Raw genomic sequence first — 26,786 nt, 5'->3', positions numbered from 1 at the left:
GCTCTTTCGTGACTTGCCTGTCTCTACTTCCAATTAGTGTTTTCTAATTTGGGTTCTAAAGCTCTTGGGGAGAAAAAGAATTGAAAACATCAAATCTTGGTGTTGGAAGAGCCCCAATAGGCCAGTTAGTTCATCTCTGTATCTTTAAGAACAGTATCTAACTTTTTTTTTTCATTTATTCAAATAGAAAGTTCTTATGTACCCTGTGCTAGGTGTTTATAGGGGGATATCAGGATAACTGAGACCAAAGTTCCTGGACTCAAGGTATTTACCTGGGGCTGAAAATTAATGTTTAAGTAAACGGAATATTAATAGGGAAGTTTGTGATATTTAACACTGTAGTGGTACAAAGTACTCCAGGAATCCAAAGGATAGGTCACTATTATAAGCATATAAGAATTCATCTTTTTAAAAAGATCCTCAAAGGAGATTCTGCAATATCACTCAGAAACCTAACCCAAAGTTGCAATTGAGGAAACTTTTCCTTAATTCTAACCTAAAGCTCTTACAGGATAGTGGAAGCCTACTTCTTACTCTGTCCCCCGAGGACACTGAAAATGACTACAGAGAAAGATTTTGATTTAAAACAAAAAACAAGTAAACAAACAAACTCCCCCAACATTTCATCAACTTTAATTTCTAGTGTAGCTGAAATATCAAAGGCTAGAGTGATTCAAAGAAAAAATAGGATAACAACATTCCTGTGGGTTTGTTCTCTTTTTTCTCAGAAAGAATTCTCTTGTCATTTCTAAGTGTTACAATATCTTTGTGGAAGGGGTGAGCCATACCTTCCTAAAGGGCTAGGGTTAGGTCACTGCTCAGATAGCTAAAAAGCTGTATTATAAAAGACAGAAAAAAAAATTCAAACATGCCAGCTTTTGTTTGATACATTTATACTTGGAGGAGGCTGGTGGAAAATAAAACCCCTTAGAAAATCAAAGAAACAGCCATGTTGGCTACCTCCCCAAACTCAGGAGCATTTTGGCCGTCTAAATGCTAAGGCTGCTGAAATGTCAGCAGATAAATCTAGCAGGCACAAAAACAAGTTCATTAGTCAGTACAATTCCAAACCTGGTAGTAATAGCTCATCAAGACAAAAAAACTTAAGGTAAAATAAAGGAAATGCATTTTGAAGTTGCTTTTCCCTAAAACAGCAATCATTTGATGAAATTACTGGTTACCCTGGTTTCTCCTCTTCATGTGGTAATAACATATGGAGCACTGTATGCATAGTGGCTGAGGCCACAATCCATGTGTTTTAGCAGCATCACATGATGCATCATATCCTGTCATGACTCACTTTTGAGTGAAGGCATTTCCACAAAACAAACTAGTCACCACTCACCTGTTCACTGTACAGAACCTGGACATTTTTAATGATACGACAGTACTTCTGAAGAATTGCTACAGCCTGAGCCAATGGCATTCCTGAAACAAAAGAATGTTACCAGTTTAGCCACTGATATGACAAACTCAAAACAACAGTAGCAATGGGGATAAGAGTACTAACACCATGCTCAGTAGAAAGAAGAGCAGACTGGGAGCCAGGACAGCTGGGTGCTGGTCTCAGCCTTACCACCCCAAATGGCTGTGTGATCCAGGCAAATCACTTCCTCTCTCTGGATCACAATTTGTGTGTTCTTCATTTGTAAACCGAGGAGATCAGACTAGATGAGCTCGAAGGCCTAACATTCTATAATTTTAACTATAGTATATAACCATAAAAATATAGCTATACTAACAAAACCATTTTGCGTATTATTTCATTTAGCAACCAACTACTAAAATATTTGATATTCTTTCACCCAACTAAGAAAGGCTCTAATTATTAAGCACTTTACATTCATATTGCTTTTCTATTTTAAGGTACATTGCCACAGATTATAAGGACAGGATAATAGTTCCATCGGGCTAGAACTAAGGACTATATTTTATGTAATTATAACGTCAAATTTTGTGATTTCGAATACATGTAACCACTTGAGGGAATTCGTTATTCACATTAATCAAGACCTGGTCATATACCCAGTTTAAAAAATCAAAATTCCCATAACAATTTTTCAAAAGGTTTGAGAAGACCCAAGTATATTGAAATGGTGATGTGCGTAGGACTGGATGTACATACTACTTTTCAGATCAGATTTCTCATATACTGTATTCTTAGAAGGCAAATACATAAAATATTCTTTTTACCTCATCCATCTTGGTCCAGCTAAATGAAAAATTTCTGTGACATAACAGAAGTTGCTAGTTGTTTTTTTAAATCAAGAGGCAAAATCACTGTTTAAAGCAGAAGAAAAATGGGAATGTAAACAAAACAAAAAAAATCACAACTGTGACTCAAAAGTACAATATTTGTCAAGTATGGCCTTTCTTATTTTATAGTTTGAACAAAAGGAGCTTCTTTTTCTGCCTTTTAAAAGAATTCACAAAAATATACAGTCCAAGTTAAAACAACAGTTTAGTGACAAATTATTTGAGTAGGAGGAATGATGAACTGGGGAATCAGGAGGTCCTAGGTTCATTCTGCCTAATGACCATGGGGAAGTGGCTTTTCACCACCTGCTGCTTCAGTTCCTTCAATTCCTGAAATAGGAGGGGGTCATCTGTGCTTTGACTCAAATGTGCAGAATGTTAAAATATTAGTGAATGTCTTGTTCAATTCCCCTCCCCCCATTTTACAGAAGAGGAAACTGAGGTCCCAAGAAGGGAAGTAACTTACCCATGGTCGCATACCTTTTAAGTAACAAAGCCAGAACCTGAACCTAGGCCTTCCCGACTTTTAATGATGATATCCTTCCCATTAAGCTACACTGCTATTTCACATCACTTTTTTTTTTAAACAGAAACATACAAGGGACAAATAAGATCAGCCTTACTGGGATGAATCACATCCACCATGACAAGACGTACATGTTGGCTAATTAACCCAAGGGACATTACTGAGTGTGAAGCCTTTGACCCAAAGCATTAATCTTTCTATCTCCAAAAACAACAGATAAAAGCTTAGTAAAGAAGCACTGTGTCTGCACGAAACAGAGGGTGTGTGACCCACTTAGGAAAACAGAACTGCAAAATTTGCTCTAATGGCATGTGTGTTACCTTGATCTAAAATACAGCACTGGATTAGCACTGTTAGAAGCGCGCTCGCACACACGCGCGCGCGCGCACACACACACACACACACACACACACACCTGCTTGCCTTTCATTTAGTAACAGATGTCAAACTTGCTAATCTTTTCCATATTGGTCCTACATGGACAGGAAGTGATATTTACATCAAATTTTCTTCATGACTCTAACCTTAGGTTTCAAAGACTTAGTAGGGCTGAATCATTCAATTCCATATCTCCTGGGAGAGCAGTGAGGAGGACTACAAAAAACTAGCTTGATACCTTAGTTCCAAAAAACACTGACGCTATAAAAACGTTTTGTCCCAGAGAAACAAATACTTCTCTCTCCTCTCCTCCCCGCTTTAGTTTTCAACAGTCACTTCCATAAGATTTTGAGTTCTAAATTTTCTCCCTCTCCCTCCCCTCTCCAAGATGGCATGCAATCTGATATAGGCTATACATATACATTCATATTAAACATATTTTCACTTTAATGTTGTAAAGAATTAGAACCAATGGGAGAAACCAAAAACAGAGGGCAAATAGCATGCTTCCATCTGCATTCAGATTCCATAGTTCTTTCTCTGGATGTGGATGGCATTTTCCATCATGAGTCTTTTGGAGTTGCCTTAGATCCTTGCATTATTGAGAAGAGGGAACAAATATATCAGCAACTCAGTCTGATCTTTGTCAGAAAAAGACAAATTACCTTTTAACTGTTTACATCCAAAAAAGGAATTCTTCCTTAGGTTATTAAAGTAGTTGGCAAGAGGCAGGTAAGGGGCACAGTGGATAGAACTCAGGACCTGGAACTAGGAATCCCCAAGTTCATATCCAGTCTCTGACACTAACTGTGGGACCTTGGGCAAGCCACCTAACCTCTGCCTCAGTTTTCTCATCCGTAAGAGGGGGATAATAACAGCATGTAACTAGAAGGGCTGTTGTGAGGATCAAGCGAGATAATATTTATAAAGCACTTAGCACCAGGTGCTATACAAATGTTAGCTGTGATTATTATTGTTTTTTGAATCTGCATTAGTGCTCTGGAATCACCTCATCAGGCAACTCCCGCATAGGACAGTATTAACTCACATTTCTATCACCCTTAGAAATCACCACTGCTCTACAGATTTAGGTACTTAATGTACTCTACCAACTAGATCCTCATTAGTGCAACTAACGAATTCCCCTGTGAAGTGGCTGAATTATCTGTTTTCAAACTGCATACTTCCAATGAGCTAAAACTAATTACTAAATGTTACATAACTATAATTTCAAATAATGCAAATCTGAATATTCAGCACATACATATTACTATATGTTCAAATGCACAGTAAATGCTACTCAGTGATAGGCTTTCTTTTTTCTAACAAAAATCTCCAATGCAAATCTCTGCTAAATAATCTCATATTAGTTATTAATTTTTCAAAAGAAAATCATTATTTTTTTTCTTTAAACCAGTGGCCTTCAGCTTATGTTCCAATCTTTGCTGAATCTCAGAATGAGTTGGAAAAGCTGCAAAACAATTGGTAAACTTACTTTTACCTAAGAAAACAACAATAATCAAGCTCTGATTTTGTATAAAGTTGAATTTTTTTTCATATTAATGATACAGGGGCAGGGAATCTGTGGCCTTGAGGCCACATATGGCCCTCTAGGCTCTCAAGCGTGGTCCTTGTGAAGTGAAAAATTAGGTGGCTTGCCCAAGGTGTCAGAGGCTGGATTTGAACTTGGGTCTTCCTGATTCCAGGTCCTGAGTTCTACTGATTCAGTCAAAGGGCCATAGGTTCCCCAACCCTGAGGAAAAATGTAAACTAAAGAGAGCTGGACCAGATGACCTCCGAGTCCCATATAGCTCTAATCTGAGATCCTATGTAAAAAAGAATACACATAAGGCAGTAGATAAAGCACTAGGTCTGTTGTCAGGAAGACCTGAGCTCAAATCTGGCCTCAGGCACTTCCGAGCTGTGTGACTCTGGGCAAATCACTCACCTTGTTTGCCTCAGCTTCCTCATCTGTAAAATGAGCTGGAGAAGGAAATGGCAAACTACTCCAGTATCTTTGCCAAGATAACCCCAAATGGGGTCACAAAGAGTCAGATATGCCTGAAAAACGACTGGACAACAAATGTATATAAAGCTCTTTGTTACATAAAGCATTATATAAATGTGAATTTGACATAATGGAAAGAACACTGGATTTGCAGTCGGAAGATGTAGGTTTAAATCTCAGTTGTTTGCTATGCTACCAGGGTGGCCTTATACAAATGCCTTTCCATCCCTGGGCCACAGTCTCAACCAGCTGTGAGGAGGAATGGCCTAGATGAACTCAAATGATCCTTCCCAGTTCAAAAAGCACATACTTCAAAATTAACATAAAATCAAATTTACAAATAAGTTAAACTTCAAAATTTGCTTTAATGTTGAGGCATCAAAACATCTTCCTAAAATAACTTCTTTGAACCGGATGGCCAAGTGATGAAATAATTCTCTCATTATTTCAAGTCCAAAGAGCTGAAAGTCAGGTGTTTTTTTTGTTTTGCCCAGGCGGTAGTGACCTGCTTAACCCTTTAGAGCTTAATTCTGAGAAGCAGGGCTGGCTAGATTTACCCATCAGTTCTAACTCCAACTCCAGGCAGGGCCAAGAGCCAGCAAAGAGATATAGATGACGCTTAAGCCACAGTGTGAAGGAATTCACCAGATATCTAATTCCTAGAAAGGAGCAGGTATAGGTGGAAAGTACTTAAAAAACAAGAGTCACAATGAGGCACACAACTAAACTGTCAACTTGGTCCCTTCAGTATCATGTTCCCGCTTTCCTTCCCTCTGAGATTTGAATATCCTGGATTCTAGCTACAAAACTGTCAAGTACTCTCTCAATCTGCAGTTGTGGGTTTGTCTAACCCTTTGAAGATGAGCCCAAGCATGATGATGTTTGCAATGAGGTTAGGGAGGGAAACATGGTAAGATAATTTAGAAGCTCAACCTTGAAGGGCTTTCCAAGACTTGATTTGTGAACAGGAAAACAATACAGCAGATTCTGTTCTTTATCACTCGGATGACACTGATATTAGCTCCAGCTAAGACTTCTGAGAGGTATCTAAAGATGTGGATAAGATCTGAGAGTTGACTAAAGTCACAAAAACAAATCACTCCATACCACCAGTTCAAAAGGTTAGTATTTCCATTGGAGTCAGTCACTGTGCAGAGAAAAAGCAACCATAGTTAAGGCCCCAGAAGGAGTACCTAGAAAATAATTTTTCAGTTAACTGAATTCAACCAATTTTTAGCAGCACCTCTGGTGGCAGGCACTGAAGCTACAGAGACAAAAATCAAACAGTCCTTGAGATGAAAAGAGCTTCTATTCACTACACTTTATTAAGAACTGTGACCTGAGAGGCAGAAAAATCTCTCTGGGTACTTAAAGGCAATTTTCTTGGATTTGGGTGCAAACTAAATTTCAATTTTAAATAACTCAGAATATGTTGAACTTCAGTGGAGGAGAGGGGGACCACTTCAAAAAGCAAAGTGTTGAGAAAGGTGTCTTAGCATCAACAACCTTTCCCTCCCCCTTTTTTCCTAGAGGCCACACACTGAAAATGCAGGGCACTCATGTTACTAACGTGATGAGCAAACCAATCCAAGCCCAAGTAAACAGAAAGGTGAAGATCTGGTTGGAAGAGGAGGGGGGAGGGATTAACCTCAGGACTCAACAGGGAAATCGAGCAAACAACTAGCAGAAGGAAAGGAGGGGTAAATCTCAGGCCCACAGCGGGTCAACCAGCCTTTACTAAGCTTGGACTCAATAGTTAGACTAGGAGCTCCTGGGGAAAAGGGAGTCTGCGTTTTTGCCTTTCTTCGAATCTCCAGCCATAAGGAAGCAGTTAATATGTGCTTGTTGAGCTGACTTGATTCAGCACCTATCCTAGGCCAGGAGCTACGCTCAGCTGGGCCTCAAGCTTCCCCCCAGACCTAGGACCCTCCAAGGGGGCCTCCCCCGGAGCTCCCGGCCAGACCTGAGGCGCAGGGCTGACAATGGCGGTCCCGAGCCAGGGGAAAGCACTTGCGGGAAGTGGGGGGTGGGGAGCCGTCTGTCGGGGGTCATCTCAGCCAAGAAAGGGAGGAAAGGCTTCTGCCCAGCGACAGTGGGGAGGGGGTTCTGAACACACCTGGCGGTGTTAGCCTACACGTACCTATCTGGGGAGCGGACCCTGGCCCGAAACACACACACACACACACACACCCAGCTCCAAACCCCGTCACCTTCGGGGTCACACACCCACCCTTCCCCGGGGTATGGGAGGGAGACATACTTAGAGCGCTATACCGGGTCACGCACCCGCCTGACGGCTCCGTACCGTCACACACACACACTTTCCCCCAGGAAGGGGGTCTCACTCCCCCTACACACTCTCTCTCCCGGGCTCCCCTTCGGGCTGTCTCGCCCCCCGGGGTCCTCGCACTCACCCAGCGTGAGCTCCCATTGCTCGTTGCCCAGCGATCGCTCGGGCACCACCTCCAGGTCCAGCATTGGCCCGGCCGGCCGGGCCGTGGCGGGGCCCGGGTCTCGGTCTCGGTAGGCGCTGGGTGGCTTCCCGCGGCGGCGGGGCCCGAGCTGAGGAGGCAAGGTGCTGAAGACACCGGCTTCTCCCTCCGCGCCTGCTGAGCCGGCCTGCGGCCCGGGTCTCGCCTCCTCCCCTAGCACCGCCGGCGCGGTCCAGCCAGCCTGCCGACGCCCCTTCCCTAACCTCACCTCAACTCAACTCCCCTCACCGGCAACAGCGGCTGCGGCAAAAATGCCGTACGACGGCCGTAAAGCGCTCAGGGGCGGGGAGAGGGGCGGGACGATCTCGGGGCGGGGCTTGAGCTGAATCCCTCCGGGGGCGGGTGAGAGACGCGGCGAGTGGGAGGAGGAAAAGGCGGGGGAGGCGTGGACGTCTGCGCTGGGGCGGAGTCGGAAAGACTGTACCATCGAAAGGGGAGACAGGGCTGAACCATTCCATGGACGGCCCTTTCCCGGGGAGCTGACCCGGCACATGCGCAGTAGCGCGCAGGGAGCACGGGTGTGACTGGGCTATCTAGTGAAGGGAAGCGGGAGCAGGACCCGGGCAAGGGGCGAATGAAGCTGTCAGATTGTTCTACGTTCCTGGGGCTGTTTTCCCGAGGACTTCCCTTCTCTGCATCCCATAACTCCTAGACATTTCCCCTTCTTTCCTGGACATCCCTTCTCTCCCCTCCCCACTGCACCCCTGAACCTCTTCATTCCCTCCCGTGCGGTCTTCGAACCCGCTCGTCTCTTTCATTCTCAGAAAGCCGCTAGGGGGTGCAATTGGGAAAGATCTGAGTTCAAATTTACCCGCAGACGGTTGGCAACCTCGCGACCCTGGGCAAAGCCCTTAACCTCTCTACCTCAGTTTCCTCATCTGTTAAAGGGGACAATAGCACCTCCCTCACGGGGCTGTTTGGAAGATCAAATGACGTTACGCGCTTCCCAAACCTTTAAGCGCCATGGAACGCTAGCTGCCATTGTCAAAGAAAGCGAAGCTAATATTATATTTAGGCGACAATTGTATTTAATTTCCTCCAGGATTACTCACGTCCCTTAGCGTTGCTGTGGTTCAGTCGTGACCGACTCTTGGTGACCCCATTTGGGGTTTTCTTGGCAAAGATACAGGAGAGGCTTGCCCGTTTCCTTCTCCAGTTCTTTTGACAGATGGGGAGACTGAGGCAAACGGGTCACAGAGCTAGTGTCTGAGGCTGAATTTGAACTCAGGTCTTCCTGATTCCCGGCGGGGGAACTCCATCTACAATGCTACTAGCTGTTCCTTAGGGTAGATTGTAATTTAATGCTTTCAAAACCTAGAAGAGATTGCCCTTTAATCCACTCACCCCTCCAATCTAAAAGACAACCAAACCTTAGGGTTTCTCCCAGCCCATTATCTCCCCCTGCCCTCTCAGGTCACAAGATCACCGCTCAAAGCCAGGCTTTCCTCCCTAGGGCTGTTCCAAATGGTCTGCTGGCTTCAAGTGTTCCCTAGCTCTAACCTAATCTGAGCCATCCATCCAGTGCTCTTCCCCTGTAACTTTCGTCAGTCACCTCCCGGGATCACAGGTTTAGAAGGGGCCTCAGGGGACAGGGAACGTCCTTTATAGATGAGATGAGGGACCTGAAGCCCAGCACGGTGAGATGGCCCGTCCCAAGCCACTGAGGCAGTGCTTGAGTCTAGGTCCAGCTAGGTATGGCCACAGTGCACTGAGCCTCAAGTTAGGAAGACACATCTTCCTGAGCTCAAATCCTGCCTCAGACACTTACTCGCTCTGTGATTCTGGGCAAAAAAAGCCCTTCGCTAAGGTGGCTCCAGCCTACCTTTCTATCCTTATGACACTTTAGTTTGTAATCAAACTGGCCTTTTCTTCCCTCTGTTTCTCATACATCTTCCGTCTCCCACCAGCTGTCCTGACTGTCCCTCCACAGTGGCAACATACTCTCTCCTCACTTCTTCATGTTGGAATCCTCAGTTTCCTTCGAGGCTCAGCTCAAATGCTCTCTTTTACCAGAAGTTTTTACTGATCCCCTCTGCTGCTAGGGGGATTACCCTACATCTCCCCAAAATTATTTATCTTGTGTTTTCATGTGTACATATAGTATGCATATGCATATAGATATATAATATATATTTCATATACATACTCGTATATACATACATATATACATTTATACGTGCACGCACGCACGGGTGTGTGTATGTGTGTGTGTGTGTGTGTGTGTGTATGTGTAAAGAGAGAGAGAGAGAGAGAGAGAGAGAGAGAGCACATTTTCTTTTGCTACTTTCCCAACTCACACTCATATTGACCAGTCACTAGAACTCTACTACCATATCTCCCACACACACAGACACAGACACAGACACAGACACAGACAGACACACACATCCCAAGAATTCTAGGGGTAGCCCCTGAGGGTTTAAGAGTACTTTTTCTAATTCTGTCGCTCATGAGCCCCCACTAGTGTGTTTCATCCCACTATTATCAGTTTATATCAGTCACCTAGACTGAATGAACTTTTGTAAACGAGTATTTACTATGGAGGCTATACTTTGTAAAAAACATCCCTCCAACCCTCCCCCTCCCCAAAGACACACTCTTCCACAAGTACATACGGAGTCCAAGAGAAATTGAGCTCAAGTTTAGAGAACACATGTGACATAGGTGTAACTCATAGCTCCTGAAAGTCCTTTTACTGGAGTCCTCAAGTAATTACCTTAGGTAATGGTGTATCTTTTCTATTAGGCTCCTTGAAGAGCCTTGAATTTTCTATTGTAGAGATGACCATAAGCTTTTCAGAGGACAGGAAGAAGTCCAAAATCCCCCTGACCCTCTGAAGGTCACAAATAGTGAGGAGACTGAGGTCAAAGCTGAGGCAAAGGCTATTCTCCTGAATTACTCTCACCCCCCCCTTCCCCATCCCCCCCTCCAAGTGATTCCTTCTCAGGGGCTTAGTTGGAATGACTCTTCCCTATTTTAGCAGATGTTTAAATCTTTGGGTTCTGAATCGACTTGCTGTTTTATTCAAATTTCACAGGGCACGACCAGTTTCCTCATTGAATTCAAACACTTTCTGTGTGGCATAGTTTCATTTCATCTATGACTTCTAAACTGATCAAGGACCTTCTAAAGCCTATGATTTATCAATCAATATCTAGGCTTTCTTCATACCTAGTCCATACCTCTGATCAATTGTTCTCTCTTGTCATGGGTATCAGGGCAGATATCATCATTTATACTAAATGGGGTGAGGGTAATTACTAGATTGGCTCAATTAACCCCCAACCTGTGTACTTAGCATTGCCCCTCTCTAGAATGTGAGGTTTTTTAAAAGAGTCATTTCTGAATTTATAACTATAGCACCCAGCACAGTGCTTGGCACATAATAGACACTTACCAAATACTTATTATTATTTGATTGGCCACCTTTCTTCATCTTCACCTATGAACTTGGAGTCATAGATTTAGAACTGGAACTCGGGTATCATCTATTCTCTTATTTTACAGGTGAGGAAACTGAGGGCCAGTGACCTAAAGGTCACCCAGACAAACTTCCACACTATCTCAGGAGCTTGGGCTTGAATCCTGGCTCTATCACCGATTACTATGTGACTTTAGGCACATCACAGCCCAGCTCTGGTCTTCAATTTCCTTCTCTGTAAAATGAAAGAGTTGGATTTGATTATCTTTGAGGTTCCTTCTAGCTCTAAATCCTCAGATCACTTTTTGGAGAGTTGAAGGGGAAGCAATGGACTGAATTTTATCACCCAACCTTCCCCCCACCCAAACCAGGAGAATTACAGGTTTAGGTGGCAAGGCTGGGAGAAGACTTGGGTGGGGGGGTCCTAGGAGGATTCACTAAGGCATTTCTATGTTCCTCAAATAGGTGGGTGTGTATGGGTTTCCCTGTACCCTGCCTCTCCCATTTATTTTTGAGTGTGGGCCACAACAGGAGTGTGGTTTGGGACTAAGACTGCCTGGGTCAGTACTTTGTGACATAGCCCACAGAGAGGTCACTGTAATATCATTTGGAATTTGGAAAACCCGGGCACCTAGGGGCTGAAACTCCCTCCTTAACTCAGATTCCTACCATCCTTCCTCACTCTCATCTATCCTGGCCAGGATTATATTTCTCCTCATGATTTTTTTCTGCAGTAATGAAGGGCTACAGGGTAGGGAACCCAAGGCCTTGAGGTCACATGTGGCCCTCCAGGTCCTCAAGTGTGGCCCTTTGACTGAATCCAAACTTTGAAGAACAAATCCCCTTAATGAAAGGATTTGTTCTGTAAAACTTGGACCCTGCACCCAAGGACTTAGAAGGCCGCATGTCACCTTGAGGCCACAGGTTTCCTACCCCTGGGCCTAAGAACATGCCCTCATTCACCTTTAAAGCCCTGATTCTGCCCTCACCCTTTCCCATCTTGCCTTGGGGAGGTGCTGTATTAGTCCTATCTTCGGTCAGAATCAGCTTAGTCCCCTTCTCCTGCAATGTCCCTTATTAGGGTTTCATTGGCAGAGGTGAATAGATTACCTGGTAGATGGCAGCCTCAAGACAAATTCAGCCTTTCAAGTTCAGATTCAGTTTCAGACACTCACTCGCTGTGTGACCTTGGACAAGTCACCTAAGCTCTTTTTGCCTCTGGTTCCTCATCTCCAAAACGGGGATACTAATAGCAGCTACCTCCTGGGGTTGTTGTAAAAATCAGATAATATTTTTAAAGTTCTTTGCACACCTTAAAGTACTATATGAATGCTAGCTATTATTATTATTTATTATTAGGGCACTAGGTGGCACATTGGATAGTGCACTAGGCCTGGAGTCAGAAAGACTCATCTTCCTGAGTTCAGATTTGGCTAGCTGTGTGACCCTGGGCAAGTCATTTAACCCTGTTTGCCTCAGTTTCCTCATCTGTAGAACGAGCTGGAGAAGGAAATGGCGAACTACTCCAGCATCTCTGCCAAGAAAACCCCAAATGAGATCGCGAAGAGCTGGACACAACTGAACGACGACATTATTATTATTCATTACAGAGCTACATCAGCTTTTTGAGAAGATGAAAGATTAGAAGATCTGAGAACCAGAAGGCATCATAGAGATCATCTGCTTTTCAACCATTTCAACCATTGCTTTCTACAGACGAGGAAACCGTGAGGGTGAGGTATTTGTTCAAGGCCACACAATTTATAAGAAGCAGGGCTATGATATAAACCCAGGCCTTATCCCTCCAAGTCCAGGGCTCTCACAGCAGACTGACTCCTTGAAGAGAATGTCATTTAGAAGACTCCCCGATATTTTGAGGCTTGATGTGATTGGCACAAAATTACCTACAAATAGGTACATTTGGAGGATTTCAACATCCTCAGGGCATAACCTGCTGCTAATCAGAGGCTGCACCAGACATCTTCTATGACAGTATCAAACTCATCTTTGGCACCTTCCTGTTTTATGTCTGTCAGTCAGTTAATAAGCATTTATTAAGTGCCTACTATGTGTGCCATGCACTAGGGATACAAAAAGAGGCAAAAGACAGTCTCCATGAGGGACTGTCTTTTGCCTCTTTTTGTATCCCCAATACTTAACCTAATGCCTGGAACATAGTAGGTGCTTAATAAATTTTTATTCACTGATTGACTGAGGCTAAGGTTGGGAGGAGGAGAAGATAACATGAAAACAACTATGTACGAAGAAATACATACAGGATAAACTGTAGATAGTCAACAGTGGGAGGGTACTAGAGATATTAATGAATTAAGGCCTCATGATATTAATAATCAGAGAGCTGTTGAACAATGTAAGAGAGATCCCATTAAAGACGTATGACCAGAAAACAAGGTGGGCCGGTTATAGATCAGGAATCAGGCACAATAGCTGGATAACCTATATGTGCCATTGGTGCCCTGGGAGAGTCAAAAGACCTAAAGAACCACCAGGGGAATATTTACTGGGAGGATGAACACAAGAGTCATAGAAGATAAAGTGTGGGAGGGTTGTGATCTTTATCTGTGGTTTAGGTTCACAAATCTATTGAAGTACCTATGAAGGCACAGGAGCGATTCTAGACACTGGCTGGCCTTTCCCAATCTCTTCCCACCACTTCTCCTGCTTCTCAGCTTTTGCCTTCCTTCCTCCCTCCCCCATTACCTTCCATTTATTTAAGCTTTTAATAATTTAAAACCGCACTGACTTTTGGGAGGTCATGGACATTTCTGTGTTGTTTCCTCCATTATAACATGGACTCCTTGAGTTTTTGCCTTTCTTTGCATAGAAAATCTGTTTAACTGTGTTTACCAAAGTGCCTGGCATATGGTAGATGTGTAATTATTAAGATAATTAAGATAATAAGATGTTTATTGATTAATTGATTGATCTGTCACCTGTCAAAGTGTAGGAGAAAGGGCACTAGATTTGGAGGTCAAGATTTGAATTTCAGCTCTACTATTTATTTCTTGAGTCACCCTGAGCAAGTCACTTAAACTCTGTTTCATTTTTTCTTCTTTAAAATGGGATTGCAGGGCAGCTAGGCGGCACAATGGATAGAGCACTGGCCCTGAAGTGAATAGGACCTGAGTTCCAATTCAGCTGCCGTGCTCTATCCTAGATATCTTCCTAGATGTGTGACTCTGGGCAAGTCACTTAATCCTGATTGCTTCAACAAACAAACAAACAAATAAACAAATAAAATGGGGTTGAGGGTAGAGGTGGAGGTGGACCAGAGAAGTCTATGAGGGGTATGTTGGGAAATATTTAGCAACTAGCTCTGGCAGCAAAAACTGTCCACCAGACATACTTTTAATTTTAATCTTCATTATTCACATTTCCTCCATGACTTTCTTAAGTCTAGACAATCAACAAAACAATAAATCAAGCCCTGATTTGCAGTATTTGTCGATTGCCAAGGTATAAATGCTCATACTGAACATTTAATAATCAGCTCTTGAGAGCACTTATCAGCCGAGTCCAGCATGCCCCTGAGGCCCTTTGTAGCAACTCGTCCTCTGCTTCTAGGATTCCCCAAACCTCCCCCTACCCTCTGCAGCTCCCTCCCATCAGAATTATTTTCACAAACTGCTGTCTGGTATCCCTCTGGCTCCTGGCAGTCCAACATCTGCTCCTGGTTTAGAAGGAATTCTGCCCTGCTCCCTCTCCCCACTCTCCCCCTTCGCTAGGCCCAGGCCATGTGAGGGTGGGGGTGGGAGAGTCAACTCACAAGGCTCTCATCCCTCACCCGGCTGAGTTCTTGGAGCAGCCAGCCAGTCAGCCAACTGAGGGCCTTGGCTCAGAGGAAAATGTCAGAGCTGGAAGGAGCCTTAGAAATCTCCTGTCAACTTTATTGTTTTACAGTTTTGGAAACTGAGGCTCACAGAGATGAAGGCTCTTGCCTGAGATCATGTGGTTAGTAAGGAAGCAACAAAGCCAGGATTCAAACCCAGGTCTTCTGTGTAAAGACACCTCAGCTGAAGGCAGGAGACTTGTATTCTAATCCTGGCTCTAAAATTAGCTAGTTTTAGGACTTGGATATGTTGTTTCTATTCAGGAGGCAGCTAGGTGGTACAGGAGAAAATTAGATGTTTCAGTGGATAGAGCACTGGGCCTGGAATCGGGAAGACTTGAGTTCAAATTCAGCCTCAGACACTTTCTAGTTGTGTGACCCTGGGCAAGTCACTTAACGTCTGCTTGCCTCCGTGATTTTATATGTAAAATGGGGACAAAAATAGCCCCTACCCTCCAGGGTTATTGTGAGGATGAAATGAGATATTTATAAAGCACTTAGCATAGTACCTGGCATACATGAGGTGCTACATAATTGCTTGTTCCTTTCTCTATCTCTGCACTACAACTTTCTTGTTCATAAAATGAGGTACACAAGGTCCCCTCATAGTCTATGATTTCATCTTTGCATTGCATCACATGGGCTAGGCCCTGCGTCTGAGCTGAAGGAGGGGACCTTGGCATTTGGATCCCCTGAAGGTAGGAGAGGCTCAGAGTCTTTCCCCTGCGCCTGAGGACCTTGGGAGAAGGGCTCTTCCCACCCAGAATATTGGCTCCATGACTGCAGCAAGGCCCTCCTGGTTCATTGGATCCAGCCAAGGTCACTCCACTCCCCAGTTGTACCTCCCATGGATGGCCTCCCTTCCCCTTTTCCTTAGGGAGGACTCACCCAAGCCTGCCAGAGCACAAGGGCCAGTTGTTTACTCGAGTTGGAGATTGCCAGATGGTTTTCTGGAATGCTGGAAATGGCTTTGGAACCAGATGACCTGATTTTGAATCCCAGGTCTAACATTTAATAGCCGTGTGACCTTGGGTAAGTCCTTTCTGGGCTTCAGTATCCCCAGCTCCAAAATGAGGGGTTTGGTCTTGAGGCTGAGGTCCTTTTCAGTCCTAAAATCTTGTGATCTTCTGATGTGTCAATGTCCATCCAAGAAGTCTATAGAGTATTCCAATGACCTCCTTGCCTCCAGCAGGATCCTCGTCTTCTCTGAAGCTCTGAACCAAATAATAAAGAATGGCACCCAGACTAGGGTTTAGAGGAGGAAGCCCCTCCCTCCCCTCCAAGCACTCCAGCAGACGAAGGGGGAGAGTAAGGGGTGAGGCTGGGACCTGGGTTCAGCATGCCATGTGTCTCTTTCTGCATCCCACCCTACCCCATGCAGACCAGGATGAACCCCATCAGTGTGTTTTAGCCAGTCCCACAGAAAAGTTGTGAGGAACTCAGTGGGCTGTAAAGATGGAGGGGAAGTTTCAGAGGGGAGCTCAGGGTGGCAGGGCTGGGAGCAGAGCTCAGAGGGAAGAAGGTGAAGATGGAAACAAGAGGTAGATGGGAGAAGAGGAGGTCAAAAAGGGGAGAGACAGAGAGATGAAGGAGAGGGAGGAAGAAGGAGGAAGAGACACACAGAGAGAGACACACACAGAGTGATAGACAACAGAGAGGGAGGGAGAGAGAGAGAGCAAGAGAAAGAAAGAGATGATGATGATGAGGGAGAGACAGAGGCAGAGAGAGAGAGACAGAGAGATAGATGAGGGAGAGACAGAGAGAAACAGACACAGAGAGAGATAGATGGGAGAGAGGGAGAGAGACACACAGACAGACAGAGACAGAGAAACAGAGAGGAGAGAGATATGAGGGAGAAAGAGAGAGATTGATGGGTGGATTGATTGAATGGTAGGCTGGAGCTCTCTCATAAGATAGCAGATCGTATGATATTACTTGATGTCCAGGATTGCACTTCTCAAGAAGGATGAGGGAGGAGCTTCCCTGAATGAGGTTGTGCTCTCTTGATTTGAGCTGAGATCTTATGCCACTCTCAGCTGAAGACCTCATTTACTCTTGTGTATTTTCTGGAGTATTTGAATTCATAGTACTTGTCCAGTTTTCAGTTTGCTGTTTGGCTTGGTTAAACAGGATTTACTTGTTATTTGTTCTTTTTGATAGTTTTCTGTGTGACCAGCTTTCAGTGGGACGGGGCTGAACTGGCAGGTGTAAACTAAGGGCTCCCCTACCCCTTGAGAGGGATCAGGGAAGTGACGTGTTCTGAATCTATTTGTGGGCTCACAAACAGATAAAATTCCAGCCTGATACCCCTCTTGGAAATTGGAGGAGACATTTCTAAGTCTGGATCCAATCTATTCATCTCCTTTACTGGAGAGGCAGGAATGGCCTTTCTCCTACTCTCTAAAAATGCGACCTAGGCCTCAGACCATATCTATCCATGCCACCTATATATGAGCTGAGTCTAACCTCTATGCAAAATATCTTATATGAGGAAAGTGCTTTAAAAATGTAGGGAATGAATGAATGAATAAAGCCTTTATTAAATACCTACTATTTGCCAGGCACTGTGCTAGGCTCTTGGGAATGCAAATATACTTAAAAAAAGATAGCTCTGTGAAAAAATGCTCTAAATCACTACTGATTAGAGAAATGCAAATCAAAACAACTCTTAGATACCACATCTCTCCTGTCAGATTGGCTAAAATAACAAAACAGGAAAATGATAAATGCTGGAAAGGATGTGGGAAAATTGAAACATTGTTACATTGCTGGTAGAGTTGTGAGCTGATCCAGCCATTTTGGGGAGCAATTTGGAACTATGCCCAAAGGGCTATAAAAATGTTCATACCCTTTGACCTAGCAATACCACTTCTAGGGTTGTATCCCAAAGAAATCACACAAGTGGGAAAAGGACCATACGTACAAGGATATTTATAGTGGCTCTTTTTGTGGTAGCCAAGAATTGGAAATCAAAGGGATGCCCATCAATTGGGGAATGGCTGAACAAGCTGTGGTATATGAAGATAATGGAATACTATTGTGCCATAAGAAATGGGGATGACACGGACTTCATAACAACCTGGAAAAACCTACATGACATAATGCTGAGTGAGCGGAGCAGAGCCAGGAGAACACTGTACACAACCACAGATACATGGATTCTGTGAGAACCAAGCCTGACAGACTTCGCTCCTCTCAGTAACACAAGGTGCAGGCACAACTCCAAAGGACTCACGATGGAGAATGCTATCTACATCCAGAGAAAGAACTATGAAGTTTGAATGCAAATTGAAGCACACTTCATGCTCGCCTTTTTCTCTTCTCTTCTGTTTTTGTTTCTGGGTTGTTTTATTTATTTATTTTTTTGGTTCTGTTTCTTCTTTCTCGTTATTCATTCCATTGATCGTAATTCTTCTCCGAAACTTGACTAGTGTATAAATTAATTCAATGCGAAGTCATTCGTGGTAGTTACATGAGATTCCATGCCATCTTGGGGAGGGAGGGGGGAGGGAGGGGAGAAAATCTGGAACTCAAAATTACGTAGAACCGTCTGTTGTAAACTAAAAATAAAAATAAATTAAAAAAAAAGATAGCTCTTGCCCTCAAAGAGCTTGCATTCTAATGGGAGAAGAGAGCACATAAAAAGAAGCTGGAAAGGGGGTGGGATGAAAGTTTCCAGCTCATAGAGAAGTATAGAATTCAGCCTGGCAAGAAATGAAGAGAAAGTTGGCCTTGGTATTCTCTTTAAATGGAAGTTCCAGAAGGAGTCATTCAACCAGGGGGAAGGGCCGCAGGAATGGGGGGCAGTGGGGGTGGTGGGTCCTTACAAGGTATAAAGTCTAGGACTGAAAGTACTAGGACGTTTTTGGGGTATAGTAAAGGAGTCCAGAGTGCAGCCTGGTGAGAAATGAAGTCCCTTAATAGGGCTTTTAATTAATTAGCTGATTGAGACAGGGAAGAAGGCAAAGCAATTGTTTTCAGCCCACCAGGCCCTCATTCCTGCCTTAATTTTACGTAGATAGACACATGTATATATATATGTGTGTGTGTGTATACATATATTCTATATTTAACCCCTGTGCCAAATTGGTATGGGACCCTCTCTTTATTGGTGGGCATGAATGCTCTGCCTTGTGTGAGTGGCAGGGCAGAGTTGGCTAGAGGGGGAGAGCTCCAGCCTTCTCCTGTCCCCTTCAGACCCTACAAACTTCTGTCTCCTTTGGGACTCTCAAGTTTCAAGTCTTTGATACTTTTCAGTTGTTCTTTCGCTTTAGGTGCTTCTGGCTTCCAGCTTCAAGAAAGAAGATGGATGTCAGCCCCACTTCAGGTTGCCGAAGGAAAAGACTCTGGGAAGAACAGAGGGGTGCTGGCAGTCTCCATCATGTTCCTATTCCCAACTTGGGGCTCTAGAGACTTCGGGAAGTTTCCCCTTTGGTGAGATCCAGGATCTTCTCTCTTGGTTGAGCTCAGTTATTTTGCTTCCAATGGCAGAGATCCTTCACTTGTATTGTTTGTTATATATTCTCCTATATAGAGATTTTGGTTTTGCTACAATTTGGATAAATGGGTTTCTTTGCTATTTACTATATGTGCTCATTGTAGAGCTGGTATTTGGTTGGAAAGGAGTTAAACCTTGGATATAGAGGTTGGGGGGTTGTCTCCCTTCCCCCAATAATAATGTCAATGTTCAAAAGTTAGATGGAACCTGATCATAACCCATAGATTAACAATATTTAAAGGAGCAGATAGATATATTTCTAGCCCAGTACCCGTCTCTCTGAGGAGAGCAGAGTAACCTATGGCCCTAACCTCCTGCTTCCCCACCTGGCAGGAAAGACTCCCTTGGAGAAGGGTGGTGGGGGAAAAGAGGCTGGAGATACCTAACTGCTTCCCTTTGAATCACACAATGACACTCCAATGACATGTGGGCCTCTGTCTTAGATACACGTGCGCACACGCGCGCGCGCACACACACACAGAGTACATATGCATGCACATATACACAATGAACATACAAACATACATATGTACATGTATGTGCACACATGCATGCATGTATGTATCTAACACAGACACATACATAGCAGCAGCAAAATCCCCTAGCTTTGGTGCTATTTTTTGGCTAGTGGCTCAATGTCTTCCTCCATGGGGGAGGGGGGAGGGCTGTCCCAAGTGCTACACAAAATTCAGTATAAACAGGAGTTCACATAATGCCTGCTGGCCCCGAGGTGACCACCGGGAGGTAGTCTTTTTTCCAGGGTCACAGTGATTTCTGTGCTTCAGCAGGAAAAAAAAAAAGCCGCCATTTTTCTTCCTGGCTCCATGCTCCCTGTTCCAGCATCTGGTTCATCTTAGTCATTTGGCTCCCTCTCGCCAGTAATCATCATCAATAATGTTTATCCACTGGGGCCTCATATTTCATATCTCATGTGTGGCGGCCTCCTGGCTGGTGTGACTTCCCGCTCCAGCTGGGAGCCCGGGGCCTCTGCTGCCTGCCTTCTGTCTCCCACTGATCCCTGGGGCTGGTGGGGGCTGGGGGGGTGACTCCTGTGGAAGTTTCCTCCGAACTAATGAAATTCTGGCTGCCAGTTCAGCTCAGACTGTGTGGCTACCCAATCTGGCTCTCTCACAGGGGCCCAGCATTTAGGTACCTGCCCCCTCCCCCCACATTTCTGGCATGGAGTGGCCAAGTCCACGGGTTTCCCTCTTCCTCCAAGCCTCTGCACCTGGTGAAGTGATTACTAGTTGTTCTCTCCTTGGTTCCCCTCTAGAGAAGTTTGGTGGCCCTCCTTGGAGATACCATTTAAAAGCTCTTTTCTTGTTCATCAGATCTCTGCAGAAGTTCACTGGGTTAGAAGGCAGAAGGTCTGATTTCTAGTGCCGGCCTTGCTACCCGATTAGCTATGTGACCATGGTCAAGTCATATCTCTGTGACTGAGCATCTAAGCAAGAGTGGATTGATCACTCAGGCTCCCATCTATAGCCAGCTCTGATGTTCTATGGATTTATGAATGAATGAAAAAATTTTTTTATTAAGCTCTTATTAGTGTCAAGCTCTAGAGATACAAATGGAAAGAGCGTCTCTGCTATCAAGGAGCTAACACTAATTGGGGAAGACCACAAACGTAGAGAGCTTCGTCGCGGGGTAGATGGCAAGGTCTGGGAAGTCTTAGGATGCAGTGGACGTTCTGCCTCACAGGAATGGCCCATCACCTTTGGGAAGGTGGGAATTGGCCTTAAGGGAAGATTCTGGGTTTCCTCTGGTGGGGATGAGGCTAAGGGAGAGTCAGTGTTTTGTCAGGAGGAGAAAAAGAGAAGGGGAAGGGCAGTCATGCTTGGTTTTGACTCTATCTGGGCTCATCCAGGGGCTCTGGGATGGAGTTGTGGACACTCTGCCATGGGGTAGGAAGAAGCCGGGCCCTGTTTGCCACCAGTTCTGGCTGGGGCCCTCCAGGTATTCTCATGATGTCTGGGGCAGGAGACGGGGAAGTTGGGTCTCAATTTCTATGAATCCACCCTACCTTAGCCAGTTTTGACATCCTTAGAAATCGGTGCTCTCTACCTTCTCTAAATCCCATGTATCACATTTATATTATCTCTTGTGGCACTTGTATGACAGTTATTTGTGTACCCGTGTTACAGCCCTTCTGTGGATTGGGGTCTCCTTGACCAATTTTTCCTATTTCTGGACTTTTGCACGAGCTGTGCCCCCGACCTGGAGAGCCCTCCCTCCTTACCTCCACCTCTTAGCATCTCTAGTTTCCTTCAAAGCTTAGCTCAAGGACATACTCTTACATGAGACCTTTCCTGAAGCTGCTAGTACCTCCCTCACCAAATTAACTTGCATTTATTTTGCATATACTTATATATTTTACATGCAATAATAATAGCTAACATTTATATCATACTTGCCATGTACCAAGTACCATGCTAAGTGCTTTACAAATTAATATCTCATTTGATTCTCTTGACAATCCTGGGAGATAGGTCCTGTGATTAGACCCATTTTGCAGATGAGGAGACAGAGGCAAACAGAGATTAAGTTACTTGCCCAGGGTCCCATAGCTAGTAAGCGTCTGAGGTCAGATCTGAACTCAGGTCTTCCAGACACCAGACCCAATGCCTTATTCACTGTGTCATCTAGCTGTATAAACTTATATCTGTGTGTATGTTTATGTCTTTCCCAATAGAATGTGAGTTCTGGAGGGCAGGAAATTTTTCATTTTTGTTTTTGTCTCCCCAGTGTCCAGCATATAGTAGGCATTTAATACATGCTCATTTAGTGATTTTATAAAAAATTATGCCAGATTTTGAATAAAGTTTTAAATGAAAAAAATCATCTAGTCTAAGGGTTTTTAATCTGGGATCTATGAATTTAACTTCTAAAAAAATTTGAAAATAGTTCATCATTTCAAGAATTTAAGGCAGCCCCTAGCTACCTTATCCATATTTCAGTACAACTGGTTTCCACTGTAATTACTATGTATTTTTATTTTACATGTTTTAAAGGATAATTGTGAGAAGGGGATCCATCTATAGGTTTTACCAGACTTCCAAAGCCATGAAAAATACAAAAAAGTTAAGAGTCCCTGAAGTCCTTTTATTTTACAGATGTGGAAACTGAGACCCCGGGTGAGGGGGAAGGGACCTTGCCCAAAATCATAAAAAAAGGTAGCCCACTGCCTCTACTTGCAGATCCTCACCATCACCCTGTCTTCTCCTAGCACGATTTCTACCATACCATGCTTCCAGGACTTGTGACTGGCAGACTACTTCCTTCTACTTTTGTTGTTGTTCAGTCGTTTCAGCCATGTCCAGCTCTTTATGATCCTACTATTAAGGGTTTTCTTGGCAAAGATGTTGGAGTAGTTTGACCTTGTCACCCCCTTACTCAATAAATTCCACTGGCTCACCAGTAATTCCAGATCTGATAGAAAACCCCTCTACTGGGTATTTAAAGCCCTTCACAACTTGGATCCTTTCTGCCTTTCCAACCTTCTCATACCTGACTTCTTGCAACATATTCTTGGATCCTGTGATGCTAACCTTACTCTTCCTGGCAGGTAGGTGCTATGATTATCACTCCCATTTCACAGCTAAGGAGACTGAGGCAGGCAGAGGTTAAGTGACTTGCCTAGGGCAACACGGCTAGTAAATGTCTGAGGCTGTATTTGAACTCAGGTATTCCTGATTCCAGGACCAGTGCTCTATCCATTGAGTATCTATTAAAGCAGGAGTTCTTAACTGTTTTTTTTTGGAGGGGGTCACAGACCCCGCTGGAAGATTGGTGAAGCTTATGGACACCTTTTTAGGTCTACTAAACAAAATAGGTTTATAAACGAAACAGACTACATAGAAATAGTTATCAAAATATTTAAAAAACAAGTTCATGGATCCCTGCTTAATCCCTTGCCCTAGAGGGGTTGTGATCTAATCTATGGAGGGAAAACCCCCATACATGAAATGAGAGGTCTTTGAAGCAGAGTCAAAATGTGGTGGGGGTATTTGACCTGGAAATATGATTTCATTTCTGTAAGGGACTACTGGATCGGAAATTCCCTCCACTAGACCAGAGCAACAACTTGTAAATCATTTGTAGCCTTAGAGAACTGGGGTGCAGGTGGAGAGGGCACCAAGAGGTAAGTGTTAACTCTAACTTATGGTGGCACTGCTAGTATGAGTCTAAGGCAGTATTTGCACCTAGGTCTTCTTGATCCCAAGACTGGCCATCTACCCACAGTCCATGCTGCCTTTAGTCAAAGTTTTGTTCCTTTTTCAGATGAGGAAACTAAAGCCCAGGGAAGGGATGCTACTTGACCAAGGCCACACATCCAGGCAGTGACTTGGCCGAAGTTTCTGGCTACAAGAGCATACCCTTTCCAAAGAGACAAGGAGCTTGATTTAAATGAAGGCTGTTCAAAAACAACTATAAAGTCTTGAAAATGAACCTCTAAATTAAAATGCTAGTAATTACTTGAAATAACAGAAGCAGAGATTATAGGCATTATATACAGTTAAAGGCAATTTCCTTTTAGAGTAGAAGAATGAACAGAGGATGCTTTAAAAGGCAGGACACTACAGACCTGACCGGGAATTAGAAGACTGGATTTAAATCCCAGCTCTTTTTCTTGCTAGGGGCAAGTGACTTTCCCCCTCTGGGAATCAGTTTCCTTTCCTGTAAAATTCAATCCAATTCTGCTTCATTGAATGTGCCAGTCACTGTTGGGCACTGGGGATGCAGAGACAAAAATGAAAACAGTGCCTTCCTTTATGGAGATTATTTTCTACTTTAAGGGTGGGGTGGGAGGGGACTGTGGGTTCACAAATAAAGCAAATACAAATTATACCTACAAAGTAAATGTAAGTAAATTTTTTTTGAGAGGCTGAGTACTTACGGTAGAGAGGAGCCATAAAAACCTTAGAGGAATAATTTAGTTAGCCCTGTACTTTATTAATTTCGTGGCTGAGTGGATGATTGATTGGAGAAGACTGGAGGCTGAAATACCTGTTAAGAGACAATTGCAATAATCTGGGCAAGAGGTGGTAAGGACCTGAATTAGGTGGTGGCTCTCTGAACGGAAAACAGGGGAGGAGGGGAGGGTGAGGATGTGGAGATGGAATGAATGAGGCTTGGTTACTGATTAGACCTGGGGAGTGATGAGGAAGAGAGATAAGGGAAGAGTGGAGGCTGATTGATGTGAAGATGGGTGACCAGGATGATAAATCTGCATTCAAAGGAGGAAAAGGGTGCTGAGTGATGGGAGCAGGGACAAAGGAGGAAGAAACAATGAGCAGCATGGAGCATGCCCATTCTTCCTTCTAGCTCAGTATGTAGGGAAGTATGAGAGAAGGTCCAGAGACACATTGCTTTCTTGAGGCAGCTGGGTTTTCTGGGATTGCAAGATGAAGGAAGTCTGAGAGGAACAGGTCTAATCTGAATGACGGTTTGTCAACAATGAGCAGCTTGTACTAGATGTCTAAAATTCCTTTCAGTTCTAATCCTATAATCAAAGGAGATGGAAAAAATGCAACTTAATTTAGCAGTTTTCAGCCCATATTTAGTGAAAACATAGGCTTTATTTGGAACCAATTTTATCTATTGGTCCAACATGTATGATTATTTTAAGTGTTCTAAAGAACACTCTAATCTCCCTTTCTCTCTCCCTTTCTCGTTCCAATGATTAAATAGGAATTCTTTTATCCCCCCCTCCTTTGAGGTTCTTGCTATTCAAATTTCAAATTCAATCCAGATCCTGGTGTCTATGCTTGTTGTAGTCTTCCCTCCCCACTCCAACTCCTGCCCTTATTCTAAGAGATTTCAACATACATACTGATGACTTCAAGTACCCTAACTTCCCAGTTCCTTAAATTACTTAACTCCTCAGTTTTATATGTATATATATACATACACACATATATATACACACACACACACACACCTATATATGCATATATATATGATAATGATTCCCTTGATTTTGCCATCACCCCACAAATGTTCTTCCATGTTCAAGAACTCCAAATTCCTTTATCTGGTCAGTCTTTCATTCATTTCTGCCTATGTCTTAAGATTTCTTAACCCATTTTCTATTCCTCCTATAATCTCCATTCTCTCTACCCCTCTGTTCCTTCTCAAGCCATCACCTGGCTAACCTCTCTTCCCTTCCCGATCTTGACTTCTTGATGAAATAATTTGATTTTACACCATCTTCTTCCAAATTCCTTGTTCCCTGTCCTATTGCCAATCACGATTCACTAAACCTCAATCCTGGATCATACTCATCAATCGGCCTTTGTTCCTATTCATGTACTGCTGAGAGGAGCTGGAGGAATTCCATGAAATTATGCCGACAGGGACTGCTACGAATTCGTTATCTAATTTCAACCGGACCCTTGCCGCAATAAGACAATTCTTCTACTCCTCACTAATTCTTTATCCCACTGACGACAGCAGCCATTCCAAAACTTCCCTTCTCCCTTCTAGTCTCCCACACTCTCAGACTCACCTCCTATTTCTATCAGAAAGAGCGGTCTTTCGTCAAGTTCCTTCTCTGCACCTCACATTCCTCTATCATTCACTATCTCCTTCACTTCAGTCTCTGATGAAAAGGTAAACTTTTTCCTTGTCAATGCCAAGTCCTTGACGTGCAGCCTTGATCCAATCCCCTCCCTTCTCATTGTGCAATTTGTCTGAACTATCATTCCTGTTCTCTAATCTTTCATCTCTCCCTATTGGTTCTTTCTCTGCTGCCTACAAGCATGTCCAAGTCTCCCCTATCCGTAAAAAGGGCACAAAAACAAACAAAACCTCACTAGGCCCAACCCCAACCACTAGTTACTGTCCTTTATCTTTCTCTCCTCTCCTAAATTTGGTTGACCACCCTTTTCCCTAGGATTCTTCTCTCTCTGGTTCTCATATTGCTGTCTCCTTGTACTTTTTCAAGTCTCTTGCCATTTCTCCATCCTCATCAGACCCCCTGTGGTTTCATGCCCACTCTTCCTCCCCCACCTTGTCCTGGGTCCTCTTTTCTCCCTTTCTCACTTCCATGATCTTATTGGTTCCCACAGGTTCAACTATCATCTCTATGAGGATGTTTCTCACATTGATACATCCAGCCTTGGTCTCTCTCCTTACTTGCAGTCCCACATCAACTGCATATTGGACATTTTGAACTGGATATTCCATGGACGTTTTAAATACACAGAGCTTGTTATCTTTCCCATCAAATCTACCACTCTTTTTGTACTTCCCCATTATTGTCTAGGGTACCATCTTACCACTCACCCAGATTTGCAACCTTAGTGTCGCCCTCAATTCCCACCTCACATAGGCAATCAGTTGTCAGATGGCTCAT

General features: G+C 43.8%; 1 protein-coding gene across 1 annotated transcript in view; it reads right to left on the bottom strand.

Moving 5' to 3' along the window:
- The window catches only part of C3H16orf70 (chromosome 3 C16orf70 homolog), a 64,584-nt gene extending 56,680 nt beyond the window's left edge, over positions 1 to 7,904 (bottom strand). The window contains exons 1-2 of the mRNA XM_036750762.1: positions 7,583 to 7,904; positions 1,346 to 1,428 (exon numbers count right to left, since the gene is read on the bottom strand). Coding sequence (XP_036606657.1) covers positions 1,346 to 1,428; positions 7,583 to 7,646 — 147 coding nt within the window. The 5' untranslated portion in view covers positions 7,647 to 7,904. The remainder of the gene's footprint in view (positions 1 to 1,345; positions 1,429 to 7,582) is intronic.
- Between the last annotated feature and the right edge of the window lie 18,882 nt (positions 7,905 to 26,786).

Source organism: Trichosurus vulpecula, chromosome 3 (genome assembly GCF_011100635.1).
Source record: "Trichosurus vulpecula isolate mTriVul1 chromosome 3, mTriVul1.pri, whole genome shotgun sequence".
NCBI classification, from domain to species: domain Eukaryota; kingdom Metazoa; phylum Chordata; class Mammalia; order Diprotodontia; family Phalangeridae; genus Trichosurus; species Trichosurus vulpecula.
The sequence above is the reverse complement of the archived record's forward strand: the minus strand, read 5'-3'. Positions and strand labels throughout refer to the sequence as shown.